General features: G+C 45.7%; 1 protein-coding gene across 1 annotated transcript in view; it reads left to right on the top strand.

The window, feature by feature from the left end:
- MFN1 (mitofusin 1) overlaps positions 1–25,824 on the top strand; it is a 210,041-nt gene extending 184,217 nt beyond the window's left edge. The window contains exon 18 of the mRNA XM_086944376.1: positions 21,331–25,824. Within this exon, the coding sequence (XP_086800502.1) occupies positions 21,331–21,400 (70 nt within the window). The 3' untranslated portion in view covers positions 21,401–25,824. The remainder of the gene's footprint in view (positions 1–21,330) is intronic.
- The last annotated feature ends 616 nt before the right edge of the window (positions 25,825–26,440 follow it).

Here is a 26,440-nt window from a genome sequence, read left to right as displayed (position 1 = left end):
CAGTACTGCCACAAGGGCGCCTTACTGGTATTAAACATACTTTGCCCTGGCTTAGGCAGAGCTTCATATGACAAACAAGCATTTGCAATAAGGGATGTTAATTAGGGGGGAGGTGAAGTAAGTGAGGCCGAGCCCGCTGGGGGAAGCAACAGATGGCTTTGGTGTGGACGCGCTTCGCGCGCTGGATGGAAAGCGCGTGCAGCAGGGGGCGGAGTGGATCCCTTTGAAGTGACAGTTGCATCAGGAAAGCTAAACCAGCAGGCGGATGCGCGTTCACGATCACATGCACTTGTGGAAATCCACCGGCTGGTTTAGCTTTCCTGATGCAACCCTATAATTCTCGCTATTCATTCCTTGCGGAATGGAATAGCGAGACCTTAAAAGGGCCTTACAGCCCACCCATTGTTTACCATTAGTTGTGACTCGTCTATTTGGACATCACATGGCAGATTCACTTCTCTCATTTCGGCTGGACCATGAACCACCAGATACTGATTGCTTTACCTTAATTGCTGTCCTTCTGCTGGTCATGCTTCCCACCTCCAATTTCTCGCTATTCATTCCTTGCGGAATGGAATAGCGAGACCTTAAAAGGGCCTTACAGCCCACCCATTGTTTACCATTAGTTGTGACTCGTCTATTTGGACATCACATGGCAGATTCACTTCTCTCATTTCGGCTGGACCATGAACCACCAGATACTGATTGCTTTACCTTAATTGCTGTCCTTCTGCTGTTCGTGCTTCCCACCTCCAATGACCTCCCCCGTGTTGCTTCACGTCATGAGTTGATAAATCAGTGCTAATTTGGCAAGTACTTTTTGTGGCAAAGCAGTTATTGAACCACCAAATGTCCCCAGAGAACAAACTTTCTCTAAATGAGGTAGAGTATGTGTGACTGCAGATAATCCCAAAATTAGTGCCTTCGATTCTCGTTCAAAAATTCTTGCTTGCTAGTGGTTAATCTCTTTATCCCTCCTTATTGTCTTTTGTTTCCTCCCACTGAGCACCACCCAATTACTTGAATCTTTACGCTTCCGTGATGTGTTGTTTTGGGGGACTATTTTTTTCTTTGATTCCTGCTTGGCTTTGTTTTTGCTTCACATTGCTCTCATCTGAAATCTCTCTCACAACGAGGACACAATTTAACTTAATTCTGGTTGTGCCAGTCTGCCATTAGCAATTAGTTAGTGGAAGGTTTGTATCTTAAGAAAAGCAACTTCATATTTAGCTGTTTTTGCGCGTTCTTTTTCTGCTAGTCCGACCACGGCCCCTCGCGCAAGCGCTCTGTGTGAGAAGGTGACCTGATATGCAGTGGTCACTATTCTAGTGCCCACTATGTATCAGTCCAGCAACCCTTATTGATGATTGGTTGTAAGTCAACCTTATAGACCAGCTATCCTAGTAGCATGGATACGAGCAGTCTAAGGCTAAAGACTCGAGAGGGCGTGTTAAGCCAGCTGTTTACCACACATATACCCCTTGAATACCCAGTGAAAGGACACCACACAAGTGTTTATGAAAATAAACAGTTATTTATTAAAGATCACAACAGCCCTGTACTCTTTATGAGGACAGGGTACTAAGCACAAACCAAAACTCTTACAAAAATACTTAAGTTAGCACAGTATATACAAATGCCCGAGGGGCACGGAAAACCATATACTCTGAAAGTGGAATGTGAAATTCCTAGCAGGTAAGTACAGTACTAATAGCTTTTGGAATCGCTAGGACTTGACTAGGGAATCGTTAGATTACGACTAGGAGGCCTAGGGGACTCGAGTGCAGTGTGTGCACTCTCACGCGAGATGCGGACAAAAGTCTATGGTAGCTAGGAAATAGAAAGTTAGAGTTCTCGGGCGAACCCGACCTGGTAGGGAGAAAACGAAGATAGATTCTGACCCTTGGATAGTGAGGCTATGCTGGGGCACCGAAATGCCGAAGTTACCTAGCCCAGGGGCTGCAGCTGCATAGGTCTGAAAAGACGTCGGGAATCCTCGTAGACGGACCAGGAGCCGGAAGAAAAGATGCTGGCCGGTGACCAGTGAAGAAAGTTCAGTTGGATCCAAGCCTGGATCTCGAAGATGGATGACACCTGAAAGCAGAGGGGACCAAGTTCGAGACTACTAGCCAGTAGTCAGTGGGCACCAGGAGGGCACCGGATGGTAGCCACCTCGACAAGGTGAGTGGGTGACGCTGGAGCTCGAAGATCTCACGGACCAGGAGGCGTTGTCGGCGACCAGGATGGAGGATCGAGCTGTCCCACGAAGATAGAAGCTGTCGGCGTCGCTGGACCCAGGATTGGGCAACAAAGCCTTGGCAAATTCAAGCCCACGCGGTGGACCTAAAATGGCGTCTGGAGTGGACCAGGAGGGTCCGGGGTGCCTCTCTTGAAGAAGGAAGCAAGGGCCAGCCTGGAGCAACCAGACCAGCAGAAGAGTTGTCGTCGGGCGTCGTTCGGAAGGCCACAAGCCAGCCGGCTAGTAGCCAAACAACGCGGTGCACAGCAAACAGCAGAAGGGCCCCACGCCGATCGTGGAGATGCAGGGAGGCTGGCCTTGGGTGCTGGAGCTGCGCAGGGTCGGGGCTTCTCGGACCCCAAAGCACTCACCAGTGGAGGACACGGTGGGCTTGCAGTAAAGATGTCGTGCAGTCTTGGCGATCGTCGGTCCCTCGAGGTCTCGTCGCACTCACGGTTCTCAGCTTTGCTGTAGAGGTGAGTAGAGGTCAGAGGTGCCAGGGAAGCCGGGTCTCGTCGAGCTGGGTCGTCGGATTCGTGATGAAGGACTTGCAGCAGACCGCAGTGTTCTTTAGGATGGTGCCCGCTTGATGCAGGGTGACTACTCCTTAGCCACAAGGGAGAATCTTGAAGAAGAAATCGTGAAGTCCTTTCGAAGAAAGTGGTATCTTGATTCCAAAGATGATCTGATCTGAACAGGGGGCCCGCTCCTATCTTTATACTAAAAAAGGGGGCTGACCCGGTGACTAGGTCCTGCCTATGGGTGGGACCAGGAGGGGGGTGGTTACACCCCTCTCCCCTGCCGGACTTCCCCAGGCCAGGGGCTGGTGTGCCCCTGGAACTGGTTCTGACTGGCCTATGCGTAGTGAGCACCGGGGTGCCACTCAGCAGTCACCTTCCTGAAAAGCCCTGCCTACCCAGGATACACAAAACCATGTCTGGGACGGTGCTAGCACCGCCCCGGACAGGAAACCCTTTGTCCAGGCCTCCCTCGCTGGAAGGACTCCCAGCAGCAGGAGGTCAGACTCGTGTCTGTGGTGGCAGCATCCATTTTGTGGAGCTGAGGCTTCAGTTAACTTTAACCGGGGTTCACAGTTACATCCATGTCGTGTCCCTCTAGAAGGGTGGAATGCTAACCCCGTCGCCAGAATTGGCGAGGGGTTAGTATTCCAATTCGTATGACACCTTACTCGACATGTTTTGATAAAGCAATACCAAAGTTAGCATTTAACCGCGAGGATTATAATGCACTTAAGAGTATATGGTATGCGATATCATGGAACAGCTATTAGGACTTGGTTCCGCAAGCTGCAGACAGGCTCAGCTCATGCCAGAGCACCATCTCACACGATTCCAAGCACTCTGCCTTCAGGATTGTCAAGGCCTGCCATAGGAGTGACTGATAGGAATCTGTGTGTCCATTTTAGGGTTAGGTATAGGTATACTACACCTACAGCAAAGGGTGATTACACGATTTTGCCCCAGCTGTCATGCAGCCAGTTGTGTCAAATTTAGGAGGCCAGCCAGGGGTGGCATAATACATGCTGCAGCCCCTGGCAGCCCTGGGTACACCTATGCCCTGAGTTACAGGGTCTGATAAGGTGGCCCAGTACCAATTGGAAATGTACCTAGGGTACATGGAATCCATTTTAAAGAGAGAGCAGTAGGCCTGGGGTCCTGATTGGCAGGGTCCCAGGTCGACTATGTCCAAAACCAGCTAAAACACAGGGCAAAAAGTTGGGGGCAACCATAGTCAGGATGTACCTTCCTACACTCTGCATAACCGTGCTGCATTGAATCTCCCCTTTCAGTGCAGAGCTCTTGAATGCAATATGTACCTGCTGGTCAGCCAACGGAGGCCACTTAAGACTTGTTACTGTAGACTCCATAGCAATAAAAGACAGCTTTTTTGCTTCAGCTCTGTTTTACTTGCAAACTAGCCGAGGCACGACCTTTTCCAGGTCTCCAAGCTCTGTATGTACATTTGATGCATGTATAAGTCGCTCTCAGTAGGAATGTGCAACTAAGGTGTTTTATTAATGCATGGATGCAAATCAGTCCTGTGTCAAGCTCCTAGAGGAGACTGCAAACACTGTGACATTGCAGAGCATTGAAACTTGTTGCACGCTTTGAGCACGTTATTAGTTTAACATGCGGTGAGCAGACCAGGATTAAACAAGTGTAAACATCCTTGTGCACAGTGGGGATCAAGGCGGTTTCAAAACACTGGCAGCTTGCCATTATTGTGCCCAGTAAGCAGATGCCATTGTCACTTAGAAGCATGCTACATATATTTCTTCTGTGTACTTACTATATTCCTAATAATTACATCAAAGAAAAAGATGCCTCGGACAAAAGAAGAAGCAAGGCAGATCTTTGTATTGGGGAAGTTCAAGCACCAACCACCCTGAAATGTGTTTATGCTCATAATTGTAACCTACGTGTACAATAGAGGTTAAAATTCCAGGTAATGACTCAGAGTGTTGTAATTTGTACTTACCATGTTGTAAAATCTGCCACTATAGTTAGTTCATCTTGGATAAATTGAGGGTTGAGGCCTAGAAAGTGTGTAATGGAGGAGGATTGCCATGCCAAATGGATGAAAGAATCACACACAGTGGGCAGTCACCGATATTTAGTATGGCCTTCTCACCCTGGAACTTCTTTGGAGGGTACTCCTGCAGGTGTTAGGCTTTAGCCTCTCTCCAGGTTGGGCAAATGGAGCTGCCCCTATTTCGCCTGGAAGCCCAAGTGAAAGTCAAATTAAAATGGAATGTGTGAATGCATGGTTTCTCCAGGGGATTATATTATCCACTCTGTGAACAGTCCACTGAGTGACTTTGGAGCAACAGGAGTACTCGTTAAAATTTAAAAGTTTTCTAGATTTCCATGCATAATCCAAGGGATGACAACATAAACGCAAAGCATATATGCAGATCTTGGTTCCTAGATCTGTGACTTCTAACTTTGTTACATCTCTGTAAAATATTGTAGAGAACAGAGACAAGACATCCAAGAGCCTTATTTGTCGCAAAAACATTGCTTCTCTGAGGTATTACTATTGGTGTACTGTAATTATGTATTGTGTGCTGTACATCCCTGTAAAAACAGATTGTGTGAAAATTGGTGGACCCTTCATTGGCCTTGCCAGTGATTGATTCTGCATCTGTTACTAAAGCTGCTTACCTGTAACAACCACTCGTTATGTAAACCTCCGGGACATGCTGAACAGCTTCACTTGCTCAAGTCCAGCACAGATGAACATGTTCTGTGGCTGAACCCAGTGTGAGAAGCATCTGCTTCTGGGATAAATGTCACTTCCATCAGCCCAAGCTCTGCAGCACCACTCCTTCTAGAATTGTAGTGCTAGCTTGATTTTGGCACCCTAAGGTGAACTTTATGCTAATGGCCTTTTCCACAGCGATGGCTCACTTTCTGAACCCTCTTTGCCTAATATGATGTTGCGCTGAACTTGAGGACCTTCCAGGGGATCTTTTAAGGTCAAGCCTAAGCAGAGCTTGCAATGTCTCTCGAGGCATGTTGTATACACTTTGTGGGCTTACAGCCTGCCCATCGCTTTTTATTTGTGACTTTGATTCCCCTTCAAAAGGGCTTTCTTGCTAGTGGTTAATCTTTCCTCTTTGTCCCTCCTTGTTGTCCTGTTTCCTTCCACAGAGCAGTGGCGAACTACTGATATCTTTACACTTTGGTTCTTAGTTGTTCATGGCTGCACGCTAATTTTTTTCTTTCTTTCCTGCTTGTCTTTGTTGTAGCTTGCCTTTTTTGTGTTCTTTGTGCTTTTTTGAAAGGCAGTGTGTTTCTTTTGTGTTTGTCGAGGCGAGCTTTTGTGGCACCCTAAAGGCATATTGCGTGTTGGCAAAGAATAACTAAACTGTTTCTCATTGTCGAGGGAGCGTCTATGCGCTTTGGAAAGCTATTTGCTTGAAAAGTACAAACATGATGCATTTTAAGCAAATAAACAAATGTTTCAAAGAGCATAGACACTTTATTTTGTCTACTTAGCACATGTGCACTTAGGAAAACAGTTTTTTCTTTGTAAGGGATAATAAGCACGATGGCTATGACACTCCATGAGAGTGTTAGTGGTAACCTGTAGCCTCCTTTGTAAGCTTATCTCTTCCCAGTCTCCTTTATGTTGCTCTAAAGCACCATGTGCTTCTGTGTACCTCCTGCTTGCACATAAACCCACCCCTGTCTTTTCATTGTTCCTTTCCCAGCAGCGCAGGCCAGCGTGGTAACACTTATGCATCACAGTGTGCATGTGGTCTCCCATGTCCAAGGTTGGTAAAAGAGTGCATAGAGACAAAATGGAGCTGTGTGCGAGGAGGACCATGTGCACAGCCTCAATGCGAGTGCACACAACCAACTAGTTGAACACAGAAGCCAAGAAGAGTGCAGAGAAGCGGAAAATGGTGCACGCGTGCCTGGAAGTGTGCTTGCGTGCGTGAAATCATGTGTGCAGAAGTAAAGGGGTGTTTGTTGGACAAATTGTGCACACATGTGCACTCTAGCAGTCACTAGTACAAGCAGCAAAAATGTGCATTCAAGGAACTGGGGGCAAAGGTGACAAGTAGAGAAAGGTGCACTGCTCCGAAGTTGATGCACGTTGTAGTGGAAGCTGCATGCTTCAGCTCATTTCGTGGTCGAAAGGGGTAGAGGATATGTCTGATTTGATCCACTTCAAAGAACTCTGGGAATATATGGGGGATCAGGTCTGTGACAATTAAACTCACTTACCGAAAGGTTTTTGACATGCTCAGATACATTATAAAACGCCTTTCTTCCAGTTAACCTTAGCGTTCTTCCTGGAGTGGCAGAGAGACACCGTTGCATGAAAGCATACATGTACGTTTTGCGGTAAAAAACATTTGTATAGTGGTATTTTAAGCTTGCATTGGACGTGACCGCTCTATTACCAGGTCCAGGTGTGCACATGTCCCTTTGTTGATTAGCTTTAACATTGCAGGTTACTTCATTCCACTCTGTTCTTCATTTTAATGTTTTTTCATTGCATATTCGGTTGATATGTAAGTGTTACATTGGTTGTTTTTATTCCTCAGTAGGTTGCCAATTCTGTTTTTACTATTTGTCATAGATGACGTTTCTAATTTTAGCTTCTATAAATATTTTTTTTTGTTTTTAATCCTTAAACATCTCCTGACTGCTCACAGATACATTTGTTGCAGACACGTTTCTAAGTAGCCCTTTGCTTTGAAACTGTAACTACTGTTCCTCAAAAACATAAAACAGCACCTCCATCCTCAAACCTGTGGTAGATCACTTTTGGGATGGCCTGTGGTGGCACCCTGTCGTGTTGCTGGTGCAGCATTTACATTAGTATATGTAAAACAAACATAACACATGTCTGTGATGTCTCTGCAGACTACTGGGAAACGCACTGTCACTCTGCAAATTCAACTTTAAGAGCCACTTTTCAATAGGCCTTGAAAAGCTATTTCCTCTGGGACATATTGTCTTCAGCAATAATGTTTAGCTATGCTCTTTCAGTACCAAAATGTTTTACAGCATAGTTTAAAACCATTGACCAGTCAATAGGTACCAAAGGCGAGACCTATTGATTTTGCCAATGCTGGTTTTCTCCTACTACCCATGTTGCTTCTTCCCCTGCCCCCCCTTATTCTATTCTATTATTCTATTCTATTAAAAATATTTATACAGCGCACTATCACCGTCGGTTTCTTGGCGCTCTTGATAAAGATAGCGGAAGATCCAGGGGGGGGAATTAATCGTATGCAGCTTGAAAGAGCAGAGTTTTTAAAAGAGTGCGGAAGCTGTCGTACTTGGAACAAAGACGGAGAGTTAGGGGTAGGGAGTTCCAAGTAGAAGGAGCCAAAACCGAGAAGCTCAGGCCTCCGTGCCTTTTTCTTTTAAATCGGGGGACCTCGAGAAGGTTCAAAGAAGCAGAGCGCAGAGCTCTGGCAGGAATGTGACGGGACAGGGCAGATGAAATGAATTTAGGGGCTGAGTCATCTAGGGCCTTAAAGGTGGTACATGCCAGTTTAAAAATACACCGTTTTGAGACAGGGAGCCAATGTAAACTGCGGAGTAGGGGGGTAACGTGTTGGTATCTGGGCTGGCAGAAGATCAAGCGGGCAGCTTGGTTCTGCACCAACTGAAGTCGATGAAGGTGACATGCGGGAATTCCTGCGTACAAGATATTGGCGTAGTCGAGCCTGGAGGTGATGAGGGCAATGACTACTTGGGTTAGGGCTTCTTTGTTCAGAAACCTATTAATCTTGCGAATACACCTGAGATGGAAGAAGCAGGCAGAAGTTACCGCATTGATGTGGGGTCTCATAGAGAGATCTTGGGAGATGGTCACCCCCAGGCTTTTGACAGAGCTCACGGGAGTAGGTGCCGTCCCCAGAGATGTTGGCCAGAAGGAAGCGTTCCATGGGTGATTGGGGCCACCCACCAAGACGAGCTCAGTTTTGGTGGGGTTTAGTTTTAAGTGACTATGGTACATCCACTCAGCTATGGTTAGCATAGTGGACTGAAAGTTAGTGCAAGAGGAAGGGAGGGAGTCAACAGGAAAAATTAACTGCAGATCATCAGCATAATTGTAAATTGTGACCGGGAAATTACGGAGAGTGACAAGCAGTGGTTGGAGATATAAATTAAAAAGAAGAGGGGATAGTGCCGAGCCTTGTGGGACACCACAGTGAAGGGGAGAATAGGACGCAGAGAAGGTAGAAAGGTGGACGGACTGTGAGCGCTGGTGTAAGAAGGATTTAAGCCAGTCAAGGGCCACTCCTTGGATACCGGCGTTGGCGACACGGTCGATCAAGATGGTGTGATCGACCGTGTCGAATGCCGCAGAGAGATCCAATAGGACAAGGGCTTGGGCGATGTTCTTGTCAGCACCTTTCCTGAGGGTGTCCATGACTGCCACTATGACCGCCTCGGTGGAATGGAGGGGTCTAAATCCAGCTTGTTGAGGGTCTAGAAACAGTGATTGTTCGATGAAGGAGCTCAGACAGCGGGTCACATAAGTTTCCAGAATCTTGCCTAGGTAGGGGAGGAGGGAAATGGGTCTATAATTGCTGAGTATGGTAGGGTCTGCATTAGGTTTCTTCAAAATAGGTAAAACGGCCGCTTGCTTGAAAGAAGATGGGACCACTCCGGTAGCAAGAGAGTTGTTAAGTAGTGCTAGCGGGGGGCCCGGGCACGCAAGAAAGGCTCCTTTGAGGACCTGCGGGGGGCAGCAGTCATTGGGGGATCCCGAACTTACTTTGTGAAGGAGTGATGAGAATTCTTGTAAAGAGATCGGTGGGAATGTAGTCAAGGTACTGGTGTTGGGGAGAGGCAGAGGGGGAGGCATAGGAGATGCAGGGGAAGGGATGTTCTGTTTTATGGTAATTATTTTTTCTGTAAAATAGGAATTGAGTGAGTCGCATAATGCTTGTGAAGGCAAAGGTTGGGGAGTGACTCGATCTGGGAGGGAGAGCTCATTTACAATTGAGAAAATGTCTTTTGTTTTATTAATTGAGTTCAGGATTTTTTGTGAAAAGTAAGCTGTCTTGGCTTCCAAAATAGATTTTTTATAAGTTTTTAAGGACTCAGTATATATGAGTTTGAGTTGAGGATCATAGTGGCGACGCCAGCGGCGCTCAATTTGCCGCAGGGCGAGTTTGTCTGCTTTAAGTTGGTCAGTATACCAGCGTTGAGCATCATGGGGACGCAATGTTTTGATTGTTTTCAGGGGGGCAGCTGTATCGCTGGCCAGGCGCAGCCATTCATTGAGTTTCTCAGCTTGATTCTCTACTGAGGATAGCGGCAATGGTGCCGAGGATGCCAGTGAGGTGTGAAAGTCAAGAAGATTAGCCTTTTTCCAATTGCGAGCCATCTTGTTCTTAGTGCGGGCGAGAGGACACGAGGTGTGGAGGTGAAGGTGAAAGGAAATGAAATGATGGTCTGACCAAGAGCATGGGAAGACTGAGGGGGGTGAGATGTCGAGATTGGATGTCCAGACTTGGTCTAGCGTGTGACCTTTCAGATGGGTGGGGGAGTGAATATGTTGTGAAAGGTTCAAGCTTTTAAGAAGTTCAGTGAATTCCACTGATAAGTGGCTTTCATGGACGTCCGCTGGCCAATAGTTGAAATCACCGATTACGATAATATTGGCATGGTTGATGGTCAATTGAGCGATGGCATCACTGAAGAGTTTGGGGAAGAGAGGCATCGGATCAGGGGGTCTATAGACAATGACACAAACAAAAGATGATTTAGGGGAGGTGAATTGTAGGGCCAGATGTTCTGTTTTAGGGATGGGAACCATCGTGATCTCCGAGAAGGTGTGGATAGAGCGAATGATAGCTGCCACTCCACCACCGGTCTTTCCAGCAGGTCGATTGGCGTGCATGATATAGTATCCCATAGGGATAGCAGCTAGAATATCGGGGGCAGAATCTTCGGTGAGCCATGTCTCAGCTAAAAGGAGGATATCGATAGAACTTTGGTGCAGTAATTGAAATATTTCAAGCTGGTGTCGATTGAGGGAGCGGGTGTTGAGGTAAAAGATCGATAGAGAGGTGGTGGGCTGAGGAGCAGAGGGGGTGGGGTTATGCGAGCCAATCGTTAGTGAGAGGTCGGTGGGAACGAGGATACCACATGTCAGGGCCGCCTTGGCGGCTCGGGCGGGAATGGAGCCATCGTGATTAAAGCTCCTTAGGTCGGCAGGGGTATAGGAAATAAAATCGGCATTACGACGGGGCCCTGGGCCTGGTCGGCCGCGGACGGGCGCAGACGGGCCCTTATTTCTGTATTGCTTCTTCCCCTCCCATCCCCCTTTGTCCATGTTGCTTCTTGCCCATACAACCCTTCCTTGTCTGTGTTGCTTCTTCCCCTCACCATCTGTTGTCCTTGTTTACCCATCCTTCATAAAACAAATAGGGCTATGATGCTGCCAGCGTTGGTCCCAACATAGCGCTATTTTTTTGTTGCCTCATTTCCTCCCTCTAGTTGTCCATGTTGCCCACCCACCGTGAAAGAGGAAAAAAAAAGTGACAACGCGAGGCCAGAGTCTAGTACATTACTTTTTTTTGGGAAGGGGATAACTTTTAGCCATGATGCCCAGCAGTCAGGCTGCTTTACTTCATGGCTAAAGTACATTGACAAAAACCAATAGTTGTGCATAGGCGAGGCCAATTGGTTTTGGCAGTGCTTGTTCATGTTGAATCCTGAAGAGACTATTTCAAATTCCGTTAATGATGAGGCGCATGAAAAAGAATACAATAAAAATAACTAATATTGTCCAGGTAGAGGAGGAGCTAGGATCACGACCAGAAATGACCGCGTGAGTCTTAGGCTCCCGGGGGCCCTCACCCTATCCTGCTGCATATCCTGAGCTCAGGCCACATGGGCTAACATTGAGGATGCGAAGCGGTGCTGAGTGCTTCAATCGGCGCTCCGATCGGCTGTGGGGTGTAGGAGAGAGAGGCCTTTGAAGATTGCGTCCTAGTACTTCGGAATCCGGGGCCTCGCGTGAAAGGTGAGCCCCGGCTGAAGTGGATCAACAAAGGGACAGAAACCGGAAGTTTCCGGCTCAGGCCCGTGAAAGTTACGGCCTCACTCCTGGTGCCCCCCTGGATTATTCTCTGATGCAACCCACCCCTGGAGCAGACGAAGAGAGGGTGCAGGGCCGGTGATGGACTATCGCAGTAACGCGCTATGGTTGGGACGCCGCCCCCTTGTGTGATCATCGCCCGGACAGCGGCTGGGGGGGATTGGTCTCCCCAAAGACCTGGCTGGTTTTGCCTTTGGCGCGCTGGGGCCTGGAGGCCCTAGCTCTGGTGTCTGCAGCTGCTGGCCCATATAGACACTTGCCCAACCTGTGAGGCTGGGTACTGCTGCTGTACTGCAATAGCCCGCAGGGCAGAATATTTGCTCCTCTCCTCCCCATGGATATTCACTGAGGTGACTGGTAAGCTGGGCGCCTGGAGTGCAGTGGTGCCTGTCTGGGCTGTAGCGACGAGCCCCGGATGGGAGCAATGATTGGGCACGTGGCAGAATAGTGGTGGCACTGCACATTTTCCAGCCGCTCTACCGATACTTGTCCGGCCAATATCTGCTCCCGCGGGATTTGGACTGGCACCGGTGAAGGCCTGATTGACCTTGGGTTTGCCGCGCATTGGATTGAGCTCGGAGCTGGGCACACTGCCCCCAGGATTTCGGATTGATGGAGCCTGAGTGACCGTTGCTGTCCTGAGTCGTTGAGTCAGACAAGGGTTGACTCATTACATTGATTAAGCAGGTGTGAATATTTTGTGACTAGTCCTGAGATCTCGTCTTCTGTGGTGGGAGCGCTTCGGAGGCTTGGATAGCTTTCCACGGTTCACAAAATGGCGACGAGGCCTGAGGCGGAAAAACTACAATCAAAGGCGCCCGGGGAAATGGGTATACCCAATCCAACAAGCTGGACCGCTACACGCAACCTAGGGGATCGCCATCTGGATACGGGAAGTCTCAAGATGTAGGTGTGGAGACTTCGCCCACCGCGGCGGAACCCACGCTGCAGGACGTGATGGCGGCGATCGAGGGGGTGCAAACCTCCCTAGGTAAGAAGATGGAGTCCTTGGATCATAAACTGGACACGGTGACGATAGAGGTTAATTTAAGCCATACGGACCTCACTAAAACCAGCGAAAAGGTGAAATCCCTGGATATTAAAACGACCAGTCTCACAGATGATGTGGCCACGTTGCAGCAAGAACTACGTGATCTCAAAGCCGCCAGTGATGTCGCAAGTTGGATGAATACGAAGGGAGAGCACGTAGAAATAATGTGCATATTATTGGTGTGCCTGAAAAGGCTGAGGGACAGTCCGCCAACCTTTTTGTTGAAGATATCATTCTCAATCATTTGAAGCCCCGAGGCCTTGGGAATTATTTTACGGTGGAAAGAGCACACAGAGTTCCAGGTGGGAGACCACGTCCTGGGGCCTCACCCCGGCCGATGATCGCGAGGGTGCTTAACTTTAGGGATAGAGACGCTATCCTGCAAGCATCCAGGAATGGAGGTCCTCTTCAGTATGAAAACTCTGCTCTCAGTTTTTTCCCGGACTTTACGCAGGCAGTACAAAAACAACAGCAAACATTTATGGGCATCAAGAGGAGACTCCGGGACAAAGGATTGAAGTATGCCATGATGTATCCTGCCAAGTTGCGTGTTGAGCATGCGGGGAGAGCTTTTTTCTTTGACATTCCCGAGGTTGCAGAGGACTGGTTGGACACGGTTTATCCTCGGGATGAGCATTGGCGACGGAGCGGAGATGAAGAAGAAGGCACTCAAGAAAAAGAATAAGAACTGCTATTGCTGCATGTGTTGTCGAAATGGGTTGGGGAAGGGTACGTTCTGGTGGGTGTAGTAACTAGTTGATTGTCTAAACTGCTTAGATGGGCCTGATAGTATTGTTGGGGTTGGGCGGGAAAGTGGGGGCCATACTCCTCCTCAGAGTTACTCTTCAATAGTTTAGTAGATAGATTATGGGGCGACAGGCACACTGCAAGTTGGGGGCGGATGGACACCGTGAGCAGGGGTGCAGGGTGGGGGGTGGGGAGCGGAGTTTGTTTTGGGGTGGATTATTTTGTTATCTTTTAGTATTGTTTGTAGTAGGTATTACATTTCAAGGCTTCATTCAGAATTGTAGCATGTTCAAGGGGCAGGAACTGGAGAGGAGACTGACCCATTTCATGTTTTATGATGGGGGTAGAGGGTTGAAGGTTTAAAGCTGGAATGTTAATGGGTTGGGGGACAAAATCAAGCGTAGTGTGGTTCTTCAGTTTCTTAGACGTCATGCCCCGGATGTGGTTCTACTTCAGTAGACGCATTTAGTGGTTAACTCATGTAGGGCAATGCACAGAATGTGGTACCGATTGGTTGCGCATGCGGGATTCACTTTGGGGTCCAGAGGGGTGGGGATTCTGATTAAGAAAACGCTCCCGATGGTGATTGATTCTGATACTGAGGATGACAGGGGCAGATATATAGGAATATCGGGCCGTTGGGAGGGACATATCCTGTCTATTATGTCGGTATACGTCCCCCCAGGTATGCAGGCAACCACATTTGTAGATTTAGGGAAAGCCCTTCTGGACTTCCCGAGGGGTCTTTTGATTTTGGGAGGTGACCTTAATGCTGTGGTCTCCGGCACTATGGACAGACCTCCCCCTAGAGATACGGGGCGTGCGCAAAGATGGCTTCCCTAGTTCATGGATGCGTTGGGTCTGATCGATAGTTGGAGACTGCTTCATCCGGACCAGCGACAGTTCACCTTCCACTCTGGTGCACATGGTAGTCTTTCACGTATAGATCACTGTTTAGTGCCGGCGGCTCAGGCCTATTGCATCACCGAGGCTACACACCTAGCTAGAGGCATATCGGATCATTCGCCACTTTGGATCAGGTTTGACATCAATTTGGACTCGGGTGGCAGGATAGCTCCCATTAATACCTGGTACTTACGCAATCCTAACATCCGTAAAGACTTGCTAAAGGCGTTAGAGCATTATTTTCAGGAGAATGAGGGTTCAGTATCATCTCCCAATTTCGCTGTGGGAGGCTTTTAAGGTGGTCATAAGGGGCCAGGCTTTGTCACTAATCGCAGGGGCAAAGAAGGATTGGATTGAAGAAATAGTGAACATTGAATCTGACATTACGAGGATTGAGGCAGACTTGGAACAGGAGGTGACCCGGACGAAACTACATGTCTTGCATCTCAAGTAACTTGAGTACAAAACGTTGTTTACTGATAGCGCCAGAGCCTTAAGTAGAGAGCAGCAGGGCCGGCTATACGATGTCTGAGATAAGGCTGGGAACATTATCGCCTGGTTAGATATAAAAGACAGGGCTAATCGGGTGGTCCCGGAACTTGAAACAGCAGAGGGAGCGAGAATAACAGACCCCCGGGGTATAGTGGACAATTTTGCAGACTGTTTTTGTACAGTGTACACTTCGGTTGCGGGGCGGGCAGAGGAGGACTCCCACATGCTATTGCGAGATATCCAACTCCCGAGCCTGACTAAGGAGGATCGGGACTTTATGGACTGTGCCCTCACTGCTGATGAAGTGGCCCTGGCAGTGCACTCCTTGAATTCAGGTAAGGCACTAGGCCCTAACGGACTCCCGATTGAGTTATATAAGCTTAGACCTGATAGGATTGCGCCCTATCTTAGAGATATGTTTGTAGCCGCGCAAGATCAGGGGATGTTGCCATATGATCAGAGAGTGGCGTCTATAGTGGTTATTCATAAGGAAGGGAAACCAAAAACCGAGTGTGCCTCATATAGGCCTATTTCTTTATTAAACGTGGAACCCAAGATTCTTGCTAAATTGTTGTCTAATAGGCTTGTCAAGGTTATTAGTGGTCTGATACATACTGATCAATCTGGTTTTATTCCCCATAGAAATACAGCATTGAACCTTCGTAGGTTACACTGAGTGTTGGCCAGAGCTCATACCCTGGGAGAACAAGCTATAATGGCGTCCCTTGACGCGACGATTGCCTTTGATACGGTAGAATGGCCTTATTTATGGGCGGTCTTTGCTAAGTTTGGATTTGGACCGGAGTTTATTAGTTGGGTAAGACTGTTATATACTGAATCTCTTGCACAGGTGGTAGTCAATAACCGAGTTTCGGCAGCATTTTGTTTGGGACGGGTAACCCGACAGGGGTGTTGGCTCTCGCCCTGTTGTTCTCACTGGCACTTGAGCCTTTGGCAGCCTGGATCCGCTGGGAGCCTTCCATTCGGGGTATTCGATGGTCCCCTCAAATAGAGGACCGGATCTCTCTATATGCGGATGACATTTTACTCTATTTAATGTCACCTAGAAAGTCCTTAATTGTCGTCTGTGCTGTTCTGGCCTCCTACGGTAGGAATTCGGGGCTCTCCATAAATTGGGGGGAATCCTATTTGTATGTTCTAAGTGGTGACACCCCGATTCCCCCACGAAATTGCCCGATTCAAGTTGCTACTGATGGATTTAAGTATCTTGGGATTTTTATTTCACTGGATCCCAAAATTCGATACAAGAGGAACCTTCTCCCCACGTTAGTTAGGTTAAAGAGCGACGTGCATAGCTGGAGAAAGCTGCCTCTCTCCTTGTTGAAATAAACAAAACAATAGCCGGGCAGCTTGAGTCTATGCAGTAGTGCGCAGCCTAGTATAATGAATTGCTAGGTTGGACAACCATTTGTGTTGGATAACTTTTTTTGCTTTATAAAATATTTTTAAGAATTTTCTGGCATCAAAAAATACAACACAACATTTACAGAGATACAGAAATACATTCAATAGACTGAAAAGAACATATCAAACACAATACTCAAGCAAGAAAATTGTCACAAATAATTAACATGGACAACTGTGATAGGCCTCAGGTCAATCTATCGTTGAGGCACCAGTCCTGGATATAGACTGAACAAGTGGACTGACAGATAGAAATGTTAGCCTATTTGTTACCACCTACACAAGATACACAGTAGATTTGTCACAAGGTACTATGGCTAGGAATGACACGGGGACAGATCAGCAATTTACAAGTGTGTTTAGTTGATTCCTAGCAAGCCCTAATTATTTGGTATCTTGGAGGTAAGAACGTCGACGCGTTTCGAACCCAACCGCATTTAAAGGGTTCTCCTCAGGACATGGACTGGGGGTCGTTGTCGCTGTGAAATAATTTTAAAAACGGTGTCAGTGAAGGGGCTAATTTACATAAACTCCTTGCTCAGACTCAAACGCTTTAGAAATGAAGGTACCTTAATGGTGAAAGGTTCGGATCACTCCCTGTGAAAAAATAGCGTGAAGATCTCAGTTAGAAACGATGCTCAACTGTCTCTATTGTGCTACACTTGTACACTTAGTCAGACCGAAACATACCTCAAGGGTGCGCAAAGATTGCGGCTAAAAAGGAGGGGTGCCGGAACGTGTCAGTTGTTCATTGTGCAGATCTATGTAATCTGGAGAAAGCAAAGGGACCTCTTAGTATTGCCCAATATACCTCTGAAATGCTAGGACGTTTGAAAGAGTTGTAAAAGTCCTACCTTCGTCTTGAAACATTCCATGAAAAGGGCAAGATGGACACCTCGGGAACATCTTCTACAGAAGAGAGTGAAACCACAAATGGAACGGATGGTTTGTGTATCCACGTTTGGACCCCACACGACCCCGGTACAGAAAATTATCCGGAATAACTGGCACTTGGTTGAGGAAATCATTCCCGAGATCGGCAAACCACTGTTTGCGCTAAAGAAAAATCGCAGCATAGGACAGCAGATTTCCTCTACCCGGGCGGTAACCAAAAGAGAAACACAGAGTACCCTCTTCAACATGGGCCCAGTGAAAGGACACCGTAAGTGTGGAACATGCTCGGTGTGCAGCCTGACGATGGAAGGAACTCACTTTACTGATGGCATAAAACATTGGCGGCACGAGGACTTCACGAACTGCAAAACAAAATATGCAGTGTACGCCATAACCTGCCCTTGCGGGAAAGTCTATATAGGCAAAACAACACAAGAAGTGCGTCAACGCATAATCCAACATAGATCTCGGATAAATAACAAAGTACTGACAGCACCTCTTGTGTCCCACTTTCTGAAAAAAGAACATTCGGTCAATGATCTTAAATGGACGATTTTGGCAAGTATCAAAAACATTGCGGGTGCCGGCGGGGACCCGGATGTACGACCGGCACAAAAAGAGGCTTACCTCATTTTAAAATTCAATACTGCTATGCCGGGACTGAATGATCTGAATGAATTCAGCAATCTATAATGATTTGTATGTCTGCAGCGCGAACCTGCTACTGATTGCTGCAGCTCATGTGATCGTAGTGTACCAACTTTGGGATACTCACAGCGAAAAGATTATCCCGCTCTATTAAATCTACAGATGCCTCCACATTCTTACACGAGTCTCATGCTGCACATCACAGTTGTACCTTAATTTTTCAAGATATGGTAGCGAAAACTACGTTTCCCATGATACATCAGGACCGTAGTTGATTCAAATACAGGTAGACACGCCCCCCGGGCTAACAAGCTGTCTTCCAGAACTAGTCGGGTGCCAGACCGTAGCGTTTCTTAAACTCTGTAGAGAAGTAAGTCACCCCGCAGGGACATATTCTATACCGTGTGAGTTGAAAATCACTTCTCCCTAAACGCTCGCTCTTTGTATCAACAGCTTACAAGCCCGTGCGGCGGCTGCCGCCTCCACACGCGTGCAGTTAGGACAAATTTGCCCCAAAACGAAGGTAGGACTTTTACAACTCTTTCAAACGTCCTAGCATTTCAGAGGTATATTGGGAGAATACTAAGAGGTCCCTTTGCTTTCTCCAGATTACATAGATCTGCACAATGAACAACTGACACGTGCCGGCACCCTTCCTTTTTAGCCGCAATCTTTGCGCACCCTTGAGGTATGTTTCGGTCTGACTAAGTGTACAAGTGTAGCACAATAGAGACAGTTGAGCATCGTTTCTAACTGAGATCTTCACGCTATTTTTTCACAGGGGGTGATCCGAACCTTTCACCATTAAGGTACCTTCATTTCTAAAGCGTTTGAGTCTGAGCAAGGAGTTTATGTAAATTAGCCCCTTCACTGACACCGTTTTTTAAATTATTTCACAGCGACAACGACCCCCCAGTCCATGTCCTGAGGAGAACCCTTTAAATGCGGTTGGGTTCGAAACGCGTCGACGTTCTTACCTCCAAGATACCAAATAATTAGGGCTTGCTAGGAATCAACTAAACACACTTGTAAATTGCTGATCTGTCCCCGTGTCATTCCTAGCCATAGTACCTTGTGACAAATCTACTGTGTATCTTGTGTAGGTGGTAACAAGTAGGCTAACATTTCTATCTGTCAGTCCACTTGTTTAGTCTATATCCAGGACTGGTGCCTCAACGATAGATTGACCTGAGGCCTATCACAGTTGTCCATGTTAATTATTTGTGACAATTTTCTTGTTTGAGTATTGTGTTTGATATGTTCTTTTCAGTCTGTTGAATGTATTTCTGTATCTCTGTAAATGTTGTGTTGTATTTTTTGATGCCAGAAAATTCTTAAAAATATTTTATAAAACAAAAAAAGTTATCCAACACAAATGGTTGTCCAACCTAGCAATTCATTATACTAGGCTGCGCACTACTGCATAGACTCAAGCTGCCCGGCTATTGTTTTGTTTATTTCATAGTAGTGGTCCAGGCCGGACAGTGACAGGACCCAAGCCTTTCCCAGTTTTCCCCTCTCTCCTTGTTGGGCAGGGCGACGCTCTTTAAGATGATGCCCCTACCTCGCTTTCTTTATGCCCTCCAGAATACATTAGATATAGTTCCAGCCAATAATTTCCGAGAGGTGGAGGGGGTGCAATGTAGATTATTATGGGAGGGTAGACCACGTATCACTTTGGCTAAATTGTCGGTACCATGGTATGACGGTGGTATCGCCCTCCCAGACATCAGGCGATATTATTGGGCGTCTCAGTTGGCAGCCATAAACCAGGGTATAAATGGGCCTGGTTCAGACCCTGGATACGCAATGGATAGATGGCTACTCCCAGGTGGTAATTACAATAGAGCTTTATATGCCAAATCGGCGGGCAAACATTTTACAGGACCCACCAGTGTGGCAGTCCGGATATGGCACGACGCCACCAACTCTTTGGGATGGAAAGGCCGCCTCACGCTGGCCACTCCACTATTTGATTCGGAGAGACTGGGCAAGCTGTGGAACACGAAGGGTTTCTAAAGTGGGATCTATTGGGGATTGCTAGGATTGGTGATATTTGGGTCAAGGACAGGATTAAGACTTTTGCTGAACTACAAACCAAGTTTGAGTTGAATGGGGCGGAATATTTCTGCTGTGCAGGTCCGACATGCGCTGCGATCAGCGGTACCGGTGAAGGAGGACATACCGGAGGCCTCACCATTGGAGGATAGAATATTCGACTGGCATTTGCCAGAGAAAACTATTTCCCTCATTTATAGGAAGTTGATCAATCACAGAGCAGACCTCCTGTTAGTGTGAGAGATAACTTGATGAGGGACGATTTTGAACTAGACAACGAAGGAGGTAGCTATGCCAGCACGATTGCGACTAGTCCAGTTGAAAATACTACATAGGGTGTATGTTACAGGTCCACGCTTTGTCCGGATAGGGCTATCTGATGATGGTTTGTGCAGGCGAGGATGTGGGCAGGTGGGCACATTCCTCCATATCCTCTGGGAGTGTCACTATATGGTGGATTATTGGAGTTCTATACATGATGTTATGCGAGAGGTACTGGGAGTAACGGGTTCACCAGAGGCGAGGAGATGCCTCCTTAATATTTGTGAACCTACAGATCTGAACACAGCGCAGACTAGGTGGGCCACTCTGGGGGCAATGATAGCAAAACGAAACAGCACAGCAGTGGGGACCCAAAAGACGCCCACGCTTGAGGAATGGAAAGAAAGTATGGACTGATGTATGTTCCGGGAGAAAACCGTTTATCTGGCCAGGGGCCGACCTCATAAATGGATGACTGTTTGGGGTTTGTGGAATCGATATAGGGGGGAGATTTGTGTACCTTTAGTTGATTCAATGTCAGATATACTTGCATTCCCCTGACCCTTGTATGTAAAATATTACGACCCCCCCCTCCTTTCTTCTCATATCCCCCAAAGTACTATTGATAAGTTGTAATGATGTGTGGGAATGTTTAATCTCTGCTCTGTGCACTTATTGAAATGCCTTGTGTTAATAAAAAGAAATATTAAAAAAATTATATTGTCCAGGTATTTTTTTGCTTCAGAGGACTGATGATGGAAAACAAACCTGCAATTAAAAAATATCTTTATTCTTACCTTGCTACAATTATTGTGCATGAAAACCTTGCGATATTCGTGAACGCACGGGCAAAAAACTACAGTTGCGGTGTAACTGTTAATGTTTAACAAGCAGTGCTTATAGGGGCAAGTGTTTGTTTGCATTAGTAGTAAGTCATTGATGTAAAGTCTGGAATACCTAAGGATGTGTGTAACTTTATATTTTCATTTTAACTGTTTTTCAGAAATTGTGCTGTACGTCTCGAGGAACAGTTGGATCTTTTTACAAAGCATTATCTTCATCAGAATAAGTAGGATTATGAAGCGGTTTCCAACTGGGTACCAGGAGGAGTTTGGAATTAGAGTGCCCCTCCCTGTCTCCACAAGCACCTATGAGATCCTGAATGCCATGTAGAGTGTGGTTGGTCCACCCATAACACGAAGAGGTGCGACCTTAGGACATGTGGCGGACACTTGGAATCGTTTGAGACAATCACAGTATTGACTTCACCATTAGGCAGGACGCGGGCATTGACTTGTTTTTGATGACTGAAAACCAGAAGTATTGATTTCAAAACAAAAAAAGAACTGACAGCTGCCCATCTAGCCTACTGCACTAAGCAGATGTACCTCCACATAAGACAAGAAAACTTGTTCTATTAAAATGAGTGCTCTTGTTCAAACTTCTCACCACACCATACTTACTGCCTGACTGAGACACCCAGGATCTGAGTCAGGGAGGATGGTAATTTCCATCCTCCAAATCCACGGACAGAATAGTTATACCAGAAGAGTAAGCAAAACTATTTTCTTTTGCAATATTCTGTGCATGGAGTTGTCACGTTTGATAAATGCAAATACATTATATAAATCCCCCAAAACTCCCAGCCTAGCTTATCCAAATCTCATATCTAAAATATATCAGCGAACAGAGAAACCTTGTATTCGTTGCATGCATTTCACAAGCTTTCGAATGTTGGGTGTTCTCCATTGGGTAATGGAAAGGGCCCTGCACCCCAACTTTCTGCCAGTCAAAGGGATGTTCATGGCATGAAATTACACCTTTATAGGTCCCATGTCCCTGCACAGGGTCAAGCCACATTGTTTCACTATATGACAGTATGCAGAGTCTGTCCCTCAGACACAGCAAGGTACCCTGGTGCTGGTATGAGAGATCTTTCATTGGCCAAATACCTCACTAAACAGACCCTGAAGGATAACATTGGTAAACTGATGTGGACAAGCAGTGGATACACGAAATGGGGAGGGATGTGTATGCGCATTAAGATTTGCACACTTTTGTAGTTTTGCATCTTTTTGAAAAATCTACTTCCAGACTCGTTCTATAGAAGAAGTGTTAATTTGTTGCCAATTGGAAAAAGTTTAAGGATAAAAAGTGCCTTTAGTGGAACCCTTTTGGTGTTTGGCAATAAAAATGTGCATGCATCCTGAAATTTAAAATCTAATTACAACAGGGACTTTCAAAAGAGTTTGTTTTCTACCCACCTTGTATATTTCGGTCCCTCCTATTTTGTGAGCTTGTCAGTTTTACGTTTATTCTGATCACATTCAAAAGACTTTAGAAAATGTTGTTCTTTGCTTGCCAGAATGTATTAGGGCCGAGAACATATCAGGGTAAAAGTACTTTTATAAAACAATTCAACTTGTTTTTATCGGCTATCCAGGTGATCATTTTGTCCATGTACAATTTAGCCTGTTGGATTTTTTTCAGAATGCAACTCAAACTCCATTGAACAGGTTTTGCTTACGCCTAAAAGAATATTAAAACCTCAACTAAAATCCTACATTTTAGGTATGTTGCTGAAGCTAGGACAGAAACTTGGCTCTATCATGAAAGTGGCAGTAATGTATTGAGTAGAATATCAGTCAGTCACTGTTGGCCCAATTTTCCCACAGCAGGGGCCCTTTTGAAAAGGGCTTTAAAGTGATTATCTCGGCACACTGGTTTTTGTTTATGATCCCTCTTGGCTACTTCTCTACCAAGCAAATTGCTGTGGTAATTAGGCACATTTAGCTCTCACGCACAATCCCAAACAGTTACCTGTAATCTCTTTAACATCAGTCTTCTCTGCTGCCTAGGCTTTAAATATGGGTTGATCATATCTATTCAGACGTTCCAGTCTTTCTCATCTATATCATATTTGGCACTTGAAGACTTAGGGGGTCATTAGGATGGCGGGCGGACTTTGCCCGCCCGCCATCCTGTCGGAGATTGGGACTGCCCGCCATAAGGGCGGGGGTCCCGTGGGTGGTATTAGGATGCGGCCGCCACAGTGGCGGCCGCATCCTGCATTTATAACATTGTGGCGGGCGGTGCTCTCTGCACTGCCCGCCACAATGCCATAAGTGAATGTATGCATTTGCATACAGAATGCGGCAGGCACTGCGCGGTGCCTACCGCATTGTATAGGCAAATGCAGGGGGGTACCACAGGTATCCCCTGTGTGCACCCCCCACCCCTCCTTCACTTTGGGGGCACGCAGGGGGCCCCCAAAGGGAAGACCGCATGCCTTTCCGTGGCAGCATTGCCGCCACGGAAAGGCATTGTAAAATTCCCATCATAATATGGCTGGCGGTGTCTGATCGACACCGCCACCATATTATTCCTTTTCCAAGGCAACCGGGGCGGAAAAGCGGCGGACAGTCTTTCTGTCCGCCGAGATCCCCCCGCCATACTAATATGGCGGGGGGGAAAATGAGTGATGATGTCGGGCGGATTGCACCCGCCAGGCTGGCAGTAGCTACCGCTAGCCTGGTGGGTGCAATCCGCCCGACATCCTAATGGGCCCCTTTATGTGTTAATGCATCCTTCTGGAACGCTTACATTTTTTTTCTTGGAAATAGCTGACCCATAACACTCAAACTGTTTGGAACTGCTTCTACAAGCTGCACTCATAGAATCAATTTTAATGCACATTTATGGGTAATGCACCCATACAGTAATAGGACAATTCGGGTAGCTATGTTCTACTCTTTTGCCGCCAGCACCTCAGAAAAAAGTGGTCCACACAATAGATTGGTTTATCACTGTTCATGTGCACTAAGAAATGTCCCAAGTATTCAATGGCAGGTCTTTTCCTAAATTTAATTTTCTTGTCATGCATGAGGACCTTGTAAGCCTTAAACAGAGATTACTTTTATGATTGTATTCTTCTGCTTCAGGTCTTACTTCAGTTTAATCCTGTTTAATGTCGCTGAATCCAATCTATATCAGACATTTTCCATAATTTCTGCATTTTATTGCCAAATTGGATGAGCCTGAACTGAGTACAAGGATGCCGAATAATTACTTAAGCAAGGGATCCATGATATGATACATACTAATTACTTACTGTAGTTTTGCAGTTACAGTTCATAAACTAATTAAAGGAGAGTATGGCTCTCTTCTGGATTAATTACAAGGTGTGGTTTAGAGGGAAACATTTAACAGCAAACCATTTAGAAGTAAAGCTTGTCCAGTCCAGTCTTTCCTTTACGTTCTGGTATTTATAACTTGGCATTTGCCATGATGAATCTGGGACTACATGTACTGGAATTCAAAAACAGAACTTGGATAAACTAATGATTCTATTTGAAATCTCCTTAACATTAGTATTGGCTTGTTTCAAATTTGTTAATTTTGTGTACTTCTAATGCAGTAAAATGTGCCTACATTTTATTTCTGAAAAGGATCACATTATTCGAACAGTCTATTTGTTTGGGAGGGCATTCTGTTATCCCTGATTATCTCTACTCCACACTCACCAAATGTTCAGCCTCTTTTGTGTTCGAGTGAGTACACACCAGTGAAAGGAAATAATTTGTAAAATTCACAGTGAAATAGTTTTGAACATACGCAAACGTGTTAAAAACATGAACTCTTTGTGATGAATAGTTGCCTTACTGAAGACATATCAAACTTTGAACTTTGACGAACACCAATTGTCACCTTAAATGGGATATAACCGTACAACTTAAGATATGTAAACTGTTTGTCAAGCTCCTACACCGATCATAGAACAAAGCAAAGGAAAGTTTATAAATATGTTTGGTTTGTTCAGATTTACAGAGACCGCTTCATCAAACTCTTTGATCTCTTTTTAGTCTTTTTAAACAGCTAGCTGGGTAAATCTTTTTTGTCCTGAAGTTCCGAGGCTGATTTCCTATTGGGTAATTTACTATAAGTGTGTTAGAGATGGATTTCTGTAGGTCGAGCTATAGTTGGGAGGTGGAACAGTTTGGATGTTGGAGTTTATAGCAACAGTAATCAGATGACATTAGAATGTATAGCCTGTTCTGATTGCAATTGAAAAAACAGGCAGATCCCAAAGGATTTTAGCGTGGGCACTGCCTGACCAGAGCTTAGCAATATAATTCAATACCTCAATTTAAAATGGTAGGATGAAAAGCAATTCTCAGGCCTAAGTCACTAATTTGTCAGAATATCTCGAATTATAATGGCATTTCCTACTTGACCATTTGAACAGTAATTACTTTTGAAGTTATGCAAGAAGCATAAATGTAGTATTATAGAATTTTTTATTTTGCACTCACCAAGATGTGCAGAATCACACGTGGTTCCAAAAAAAGTGACTGTATATTTAAAAAGAGTTTTTATATATTGTGTGAACATTTGACTCTTGTAAATTTGGTACTCCATTTTTCTATGTAAACAACGTTTTCGACTCAGTCTAGCTTTGGATTGACGTGGTGCACAATAAATAAATACATTGTTTTTGCTTAATGGGTACTTATTCAAATGAAACTGTAAAAGTGTTACATGACTCACAGTTACAGTATTTTTTTTCTTGATTGATTGGTAAAAGAGTTACCAGACCTTATGGTTATCTTAATAAAACAAAATCTTTTATGAAAAGTGATGTCTGTTAAAGACTATTGATCCGAGCAGCTACGTAAATGTTCCCAGAGGATGTTGTCACCAGATGGGCACCTTCCTCAACATTGATGCCAATAACAAAAACACATTTTGAAGATCTTGGTGGGCCACATTTTCAAGTCATAGGGCAGCAAGGAACTACTGCAGCTGCTTTTGTGGTTACTATTGTTGGCCACTTCTGTCCCCGAACGTTTGGTATTATTGCCTGGAAAAAGAAGAGTAAAGACTCCATATGTATACTTTTAAATGGTAGCTTGGCTGAGCCATTAAAGCTCTCCTGCTACTACCACTAACTGGATTAATTAACCTTGCAATACCAAGCAGTCTCTGTTAGGGTAATATACTTGTATCTACATATGGCAGAAAACAGTACCATCAGTTATAAAAACCAATACACCATAAAAATATTTCTTTAAAAATCAGTTTGATTTTTCTATAAGGTCATGATTTTATTTATG

This window comes from Lissotriton vulgaris, chromosome 11 (assembly GCF_964263255.1).
Source record: "Lissotriton vulgaris chromosome 11, aLisVul1.2, whole genome shotgun sequence".
Lineage (NCBI taxonomy): Eukaryota > Metazoa > Chordata > Amphibia > Caudata > Salamandridae > Lissotriton > Lissotriton vulgaris.
Note: the sequence above shows the minus strand (reverse complement) of the source record. Positions and strands in the feature narration are given on the sequence as shown.